The sequence below is a fragment of the Numida meleagris genome, chromosome 25 (assembly GCF_002078875.1).
Source record: "Numida meleagris isolate 19003 breed g44 Domestic line chromosome 25, NumMel1.0, whole genome shotgun sequence".
Taxonomy (NCBI): Eukaryota; Metazoa; Chordata; class Aves; order Galliformes; family Numididae; genus Numida; species Numida meleagris.
The window spans coordinates 2402790-2410972 of NC_034433.1; the positions used below are offsets into that span (position 1 = coordinate 2402790).

General features: G+C 54.1%; 2 protein-coding genes across 4 annotated transcripts in view; both read right to left on the reverse strand.

The window, feature by feature from the left end:
- Positions 1-997, reverse strand: part of NUCKS1 (nuclear casein kinase and cyclin dependent kinase substrate 1) — a 20351-nt gene extending 19354 nt beyond the window's left edge. The window contains exon 1 of one of the 3 annotated variants that reach the window (XM_021377400.1): positions 945-997. In XM_021377400.1, coding sequence (XP_021233075.1) covers positions 945-982 — 38 coding nt within the window. In that variant the 5' untranslated portion in view covers positions 983-997. Of the gene's footprint in view, positions 1-119; positions 458-944 lie in introns of those variants that run through there. The other 2 variants (XM_021377401.1, XM_021377402.1) reach the window with 2 other exon arrangements.
- RAB29 (RAB29, member RAS oncogene family) lies at positions 1937-7476 on the reverse strand (the record flags this gene model as incomplete). The annotated part of the gene is given in 4 exon segments (XM_021377405.1): positions 1937-5096; positions 5464-5585; positions 6678-6859; positions 7405-7476. Coding segments are annotated over 3 exon segments (402 nt in total). The 3' UTR covers positions 1937-4978.

Below are 8183 nucleotides of genomic sequence, written 5' to 3' on the forward strand. Positions count from 1 at the left end.
CCAGGCCCGGCCCTGCGAGAGGCCCGCGCTCAGGGCCTACGCCGAGGGCCTACACACGGCCCCGGGGCCGGGCCTTGAGGAGAGGCGGGAGCGCGGCCTCCGCGCCGCCAAGGACTCACCTGACAGGCCTGGACATTTTCCCCGGCGCTTCGGGCCCGGCCCGGGGGACGTCTCCCGCAGCCGAGGGGGAGGGAAAGAAAAAAATAAACCCCGCAACGGTCGCTCGGTGCGGGCTCGGCGCCGCCTGTCCCCTCCCCGCAGCGCTGGGCCCAGCGCCTCAGGCCGCGCCTCTCCGCCCGCTCAGCCCCCTCAGGGCCGCAGCCTCCGGCCCGCGCCCGCCCGCGGGAGGGTCCACGCTCCCGTGTGTGGGCCTGGCGCCCCCCGGCCCGGTCAGCGCGCCACCGCCGCTCCGCCGATCCCCCCCGCAAAATGGTCGCGTTCGCACCGCTGAGAGGATGCGAGCGGGGGGCGGTGCAGCCTAGCCCGCTGGCACCACCTCCTCCCCCGCTCATTGGCTGCGGGGGGCGGCCGGCCGCGCCTCATTGGTCAGTTCGAACCATCACGGCGGACTGGCCCCGCCCCCTCTCCCCGCGGGGAAGGGGGGTGAGGACGCCCCGCATGCTCAAGCTGCTCTGAGTCACAGAGCGGGCTGAGGCGCTGCCGGCAGATTCGCCGCCGGCTCCGCCGCTCCGGGTGTCGCTCCCCCGCGCCGCGCCGCCCTTCCATCCTCACGCTTCCGCCTCGCTTGCCAAGCTCGAATTTTCCCCGGGGTGCAGGGGGCCGGGGAACCGGCGGGGCGCGATCGGCAGATTCGCCGCGCGGGACCCGGCGTGCTGTTGGAGGGAAAAGGCGGGGAAGCGCCGCGCCGCCCCGCAGCGCCCTCCAGGGCCCCGCAGCGCCGCCCCCGCACGGCCGGGCCCACGCGGGCTCCTCTCGGCTCTCACCCTGAGGCCCCGAGGTCCCGCTGTCCCGGACAGCTCATCCGTAGCCCCTCTCCCACAGCGCGCCGCCCGCGTCTGCAGCTTAAGGCCGCGCGGTTAGAGCAGGGAGCGGCCTTTGTCATGTAAGTGCGCCCGCGGGCCGGGCCGGGCCTCCCGCGGAGGGCTCTACCGAGAGGGAACACGCAAACACAGCCCCGCGGGGCCTCGTGATTAGAAAGGGAGCTGTTTGGCGAAATAAAACGTACCCACACTGCATCACAGAATCGGTGGGGTTGGAAGGGAGCTCTTGAGATCCCCGCATCCAACCCCCCGCTAACGTGGCAGCTTCTGGAACAGCTCGGTTCTTGGCTGTGCACCACAGTGTTTGCGGGGATTCGTTCCTCAGCTCCATTAGAAACATTTTTTTTTGTGAGATTTGAGGTTATCTGAGAAGGCAACACAGTACGGTCAGCTTTCAGCTAACGGTAGGAGTCATTGGGGATCATCTAATTCCTTGCGTGAGCTTCATGTGTCCCCTTTGGAATCGCTGCCATTTTCCTGATCAGTTCAGATGTGCCCCGTCCTTCGTGCAAGTCAATACTCATGAAAATCAAGCTGATCAGGAAAGAAAGAGGGGCATTCAGAGCCAGCCTCCAACTGCACTGCATGAGCTAATGAGCCATAAGGAGGAAGGCCTGTTAACAAACAGCCACATCAAGGAATTCTTTTCTTTCTCCTCTTAGCTGGATACATCGGATTAAAAGCCACTGTGACTGACTCACAGATGCGAAAGTTTTGCGTGCTTCTGTCCCGCTTGTAGGTCAATAACACTACAATAACGAAGACAGCAAGATTTTCCAGTGAAAAGGATCTAATCTGTTTCGTTGGTAACACAGGGCAGTCCACACTGGATGCTTCGTAACACCTCCTATTCTGGGCAGCAATATTGGTTCTGTTTTGATCTCACGAACCCATTTCTTAGGACTCTTGAGACAGGAAAACAACTACTACACAAGCAATGTCAAACTTCCTTTATTTCAGACTTTTGCAATACTGCACTCAGTTACGGATTGATAGGGAGAAAACCTCCCAGCAGTTTCTTCTCTTTGTAGAAACGTGATAATACTGCAGCCTTACTGTAACGAGAACCCTGCCTCTCAAATCCTTGTGCATAACCTCAAGCTGTTTTTAAAAAAACTCAATTCTGACCTCATTATTTCTGATTCTATTTCAGTAAAAATTTCTACGTGGACCCACAGATTGCTGTCATCGACATATTAAATACATAACTAAATGTCTTTTTGAGTCCCGTGACCACAATTTAAAGAGTTACAGCAACGAGAAACACGTGGAACAGAATGAAATAGGTACGGCTTGCCCAGAATCACACAGAATACAACGTCAAAGCAGGCACTGCAGAAAGGAGAATCCAAGGGTCATTTTCAGAACAGGTTTTTCTCAACAAAGACACCGTGAAGCACCACTTGTCAGAATGAAGGTGAGGCTTTTCTGATGCCCATCTGAAAGATGAAGTTCTTATCGTTCTGCCTGAACAAGACTTAACTGTTTAAAATATTTCTTAGAAACGTAGCTCCGCTCAAATTCGCTTTTCAGTTGTTTTAGAAACTAGAATCATTTCAAGCAGCACAAGGTGGGCACGATCAGTTTCACAGGCAGCCATTCTCTTTGCAGGCTTCGATGGGGCTCTGGGACCCAGTTGTTTTACAGGACTCAACAAGCAGTACCTCCTGTGCCACAGAGCAAACCCTGAGCACACATCTGTGCGGTAAAATCATTTTCCTGCCTGCTTGGGTTCTTACAGTGATCTCAAGTGACAGTTGCTTCTGTTGTGCAGAGCTGGTTTCGGACACTGGCTCACTGTGTGTATTAAGATGTTAACAAGCAGTCAGTGGTGCAGGAAAACTAACCAGCCAGCCAGACACCAAGGTATGCACCAGTACCAGAAACCACTGAGCGGACCAGAAATCACGTATAACATAAGAAAATCAGAAAAGATCTTCCTTTGGCTTTTTCTTCTTTCTGAGAGGCACTTAGGGAAAATTCAGAGGTCCAGTCACTCCAGAGGCACTGGTACACATCCAACTGATACACAGAAGGTATGAGATGCTTTCCTGCAAGATGCACAGCCCGCTGGCAGGCCATGGAAAGCAGGGCTGTGCAGTTCCTGCTCAGCTCCAAGCTTTTGTGGCTGCAGTAGTTGGTCCTGGGCAGACTTGCACTGTGTGCCTCAGCCCCTTGTGCAGGCAGCTCTAACTCTTGGCCTCTTTGCTCAACTACAGCACGTACAGCAATCAATAAATAACACACGAGTCTTAACAGCTTCATGACAGATCCTTTTAAAAATTACACCCTTTTTCCCTGTATTTCATAGAGGACTAAAAAGATTTATGGGATGTTTTTTTCTTTTCCCTACCATGTTTAAGAAGTAAAATACAAGAAGACAGTTCAATTTCGCTCCTAACCTCTTCTCCATGTTTCATGTGTTTCTCCAGTTAACCCAATGGCACATGGAAAGGTAAATTTAAGTGCTAATAAGACTGAACGTGGCAATATTTGCACAGCAGAATCTTATCCCAGACACTTGGAATGCAACATTAGGCCTAGATTTTGTAGCCCTTACTCATAGCTTATCTTTCTCAACCCCAGGTAGCAAAAGCTCAGCTTTTTTGTTGGTGCTTGGTGAAGGGAATCAGTTCCTGTTCCTACTCTGCATCCACAGATGATGGATGCTTTAAGGGAAAGTTTTTCTCTCCTTCAATCCCTTGGCACACTGAGAGATGTAAGCTGTTAAGAGAAAACATTACTGGAGAGGACCTGTTTAAATCCTAACCTCAACACAGGCAGGACAATTCTATGGCCTAGCACACTTATGTGAAGTGCACACAGTGCTACGTAACTGCAGCCTTGCAGTCTGGCCTTCCTATGAACTCCTCCAAGATAACTCTCATGTGCTTTTACCAATCTGTTGTTGGCACGAGCCATTCACAGCTGTGCATACCTGGGGGATACAACAGGAAAAGCAGGCACAAAAGGCAAGCAGGGAGCAGCTCTCTTCATTCCCTTTTGCCCTGCAAAGTCTTCTCCTTTGCTTGCCCCTGGGAGCACTAAACCCAGCAGAGGGCTTTCAGAGAGCTGTGCTTCCAGCACCATGCCTGCCACCAAAGTCACTCATCGCTGCACAGTAACGGTGGGGAGGCGATTCATCCGCAATTGCAAAGCTATTTGAGATGGCAGGACGCAGGGTGGGCTAAAAGCGAAAAGAACTGTTGTTCTGTCACACAAAGGAGCTTACAACCTATTCCTCCTTACAGCAATCTGTGCTCTAATAAAGCGGCAGCAGAAGAGAACGCATAGGATTGTGCTGGACAGAGGGTGAGTAACAGTGAAGGAACAGAAGGCAACTGGTCAATGCTTGACAAAGCTGGGGTCTGTGCTGTTCAGCTCCACAGTCAGTACACACGTGGTTTAGGGCTGTGCTACATGACTCCTCAAATCCACACCTCGAGGACAGGGGGTGACAATGCTGAGATGCGTTGGTCTCCGGTGCCAGAGGTGGGAAGTTCCAGAGCACGGAGTGAAGGGTTTGCTGCAATCCCATCCCGGGAACCCGCAGGAGCAGAGAGAACGCTTCAACTTCGTGTGCATCAAACCAAGCCCAGTGCAGCACTTCGGAATGGTGCCTCTGTGGAGCAGGTGCAGGTTGTGGGGAATAAAAGGTGGGACAGTATTAAAAATGCACGTTCCATGTCCTTCGCCCTGCGTGACACAGGCTGCCACACGTGAGAAGATGAAGGTAAGTGCTCTGTGTTTTACAAGATGAATCCCAGCCACATGCTTGAGCACAGAGCTTCCCATTGCTGCTGTGCTGGAAGGAAGAGGGCTCCTTTTCTCACTCCTTCCACTCCTCCCTCCAAGTCATTGCAGCCACGCTTAGTGAGTATGAATGTGCACTAAAGAGAGGACAGTTCACTATCACGTGAAAAACAAACAAACAAAAAAAGGGGTAGGAAATACAAGCAGATGGTGCAGGCAGAGCATCAGCAGCACGCCCAGCCCGGCGGGGACGTCTCTTTGATGTTAATGTAATCCCCCCTCCAAGAAGCAGCAGAACTTCCATCTCCGGTGGATGAGGACATCATCTTCTCAATCAGGACTCTGGAAGACAAACGGACCTGAATTTGGGTTTTTTCTTTTTTCCTTCAAAAAGCAGCATTGGGGCCACATCGTTTTGGGGCAGCACAGAGAAGAGCAAAACAAAACGAAACAAGAAAAAAAACCAAAGCAACAACTAATTCTGGTTGTACACAGAACTCCAGAGCTTTAAGGACTACAGAAGATCAGCTTCCTGGGTACAAGCTGCTTGACCAAGGGCAGCAGAACTTCTGACCTTTCAGAATTCGGTTTCCCTTCAGGAGATTCACTTGCACGTTATGGCTGCTACCTGTTACTGACAGCATCTCCCCTCACCTCAGCCAGCGCTGTCTGAAGGAGGGAATTAACCCTTGCCAATCGCCGTGCCTACCTCATAGACTCGTTAACGTTCTTGTTCTCCTTGACGGATGTTTCCACCCAACCAGAAAAGCCATTTTCTTTGCTGAAGCGATCCACTTCTTCTCTTGTCACTGCCCACGGGGAAAGGTCGCACTGTAAAACAGGAGTCAGCCAGGTGAGGCTCGGCCTTTCAGTTCCCAAGCTGGGAGGGGAACTTCTCCCCTCGCCCATTCGGTGTTGGGCAGCGGGAGGAGGGCTCAGCCCTTTGCGTCTCCAGGATCGCAGCCTGACACTGAGCTCTCAGAGCAAGGTCCTGAATGGGATGTTGCAAGCAGCAATACGTTTATCTCCTCTGAGATCCTGACACACCTCAGTCAAGCACGCATGGAACGGAGCTTCCCTCCAGAACAGGACAAGAAAGCAGTGTCACTCGTCCCCAACCTGCCAGCAGCAAGGCAACGTGAGCGGCGCGGTGCCACTGGGGCACTCCCACTGCTGGCACTGGGAGGAGTGGGAGGACCTGGGCAAGGAGAGCCCGTGTTAGTGTGAGCATGGCACCCACAGGCACACGGCTGCTCCGAATTCGGGCAGAGCTGCTGTTGGGGAAAGCATTCCTCGTGAAGAAGAGGAGAAGAGTTGCTCTCCCACCCACCCTTCACGGTTTTGATTCAGCTCCAACTTCAGGCTCTCTCAGACCAGTCTGAATCTGGAATCTGAAAATGGAAATGAAAATCTGAATCTGGAAATGGCTGCTGAGCCGATGCTGGCGCGTGAAGAACATAAAGGTACTTTTTAAATGAAAGCAAAATAAATCATTAAATGACAGCAGCCAGTGTACACAGTGAAACTTGATGCTGCATCCAGAGGCAAAGCAGACATCCATCCCTGCGGAGCTCGTTTGTCATGCACCAACACCCCAGCATACCACAAGCTAAAGGAAGAGCAGAAGGAAAGCTTTATAAAGCAGGAACTGCAGAACTGCCAAAGAAAGGGCATCCTAGGAGCAAGCAGTTGCTAACATCTCCTTGGTGCCACCCGTGTGTTAAGTCCTACTGTCTCCTCGTTAACGAGAAGCCTTGCTAGAGACAGACAAACCAAGACGAATCTAGGAAAGCATCAGGAAGACCACAGCCTGTCCTCCAACCTAGTGGTGAAGTGTCTCCTCGCATTCTTTACTCCTTTGCAGCTGTGGAGGTGCAGGAACACGCGTGCACACACGCACAGAGCCGGCTCCGCGCCGCTCACCTTGTTGGCCAGCAACAGGCACGGCACAGGGCTCCCGTCCGGCAGCGTGAGCTTGCTGTCCAAGTCCTGCTTCCACTTCTGGCTGTTGCTGAAGGTGCTGACGTTGGTGACATCGAACATGATGACGCAGGCTGACGCCTCCCTGTAGTACAGCCGGGTCATGGACGTGAAGCGTTCCTGCCCTTGAGGATCGAAAGAAAAGAAAAACATCCCCCCAGCAGTTACCATTTTTAAGACTGACTCATCCAAAGAACGTGCCCGCAGCGGTACTCCGTTTTCTCGGCTCCAAACTCCACTTAAACAAGGAGGAAACAGAGGCAATGGGGAGCACCCTGATGTGGGCACCGCAGGTGGGAGAGCAGCCATGTGGGGACCGCCTGTGCCCATCCCAGCCCTACTGAGCGCTGCATGGGATGAGGGACTCTGCTTTCCCTTCCCAAATATCTTGCCGGGACTTTTTCTAAATCCTCTTTTCAGGACTGAAACCGAAATCCTCTTCTTCGCTGCAATCCCCTCGCTGCAAACTTCTCCTTCCTGTTTTCTTTCTAAAGGAAGGCGAAAATGGAGGAACCCACAGCCCCACGTCCCAGTCTGCTCTGCATCCCGAGTGCCCTCCTGTCCCGGCACGGGGAGCTGGGGGCAGAGCCTGCCCACACCGAGCTGTGACCCCAGGAGGAGCCGCGTCCCGACCTTGGATGACGCCCTTTTGTGCTCTGCAAGAACATACCTGCAATGTCCCAGAGCTGAAGCCGCACCGTCTCCGACTCTGACCACTGGACCACCTTCAGGGCAAAGTCCACTGAGAATCCCCAAAAGAAAGGAAACATCGTTAGGGGCACTCTGCATGGACCGGTGGGGGGGGTCTGTGAGCGCTGTGCCCTCTCCTCCATCATCAAAAGCTGCTAAATTGGTGTTAAATCCAGACAGCCCCACACGCTGCCCCCCCCCCAGGCGCTGCCTGCAGCTCGGCTGTGTCAAACTCAGCAGGGAGCAGGGCGATGTTTGCTCGGGTCGGGGTGCATCAGGTTTTCACTGTGGGAAGAAACCTGTCCCGCAGCGCTGCCACGCGTGGGAGCTGGGCCTGGAGCTCTCGGAACTCGTTGTAAAACCGGGTGTGAAGCTCGTGGTGCTGCAGCTCCCCCGGGACGTGGCCCCGCGGTGCTTTCGGGTGATGAATGCCCTCCAGGTGCACGGATAAGAGTTACACGGCCCCAGCTACCCCGGGTCCCCGGTAAAGCCTCGGAGCCCCCGCTCCGCAGCTCGTTCATTCACATCCACGTTACTCAAGCAATCACTCGATCTCGCCCCGAGTCTCCTCGTTCAGAAGAGGTCAGTGCCCCCCACCTTTCCCGATGCCCCATCTCCGAGCACTGATTTCACGCCACGGAACAAACGTCGGGGGCCGCGTGGGAGGGAGCCGGGACCCCCCCGAGCCCAGGGCGCGTTGGGAGAGACCCCCGAGTGCAGCTCTGACACCCCCAGGGATGCGCGCTCCATCCCAACCCC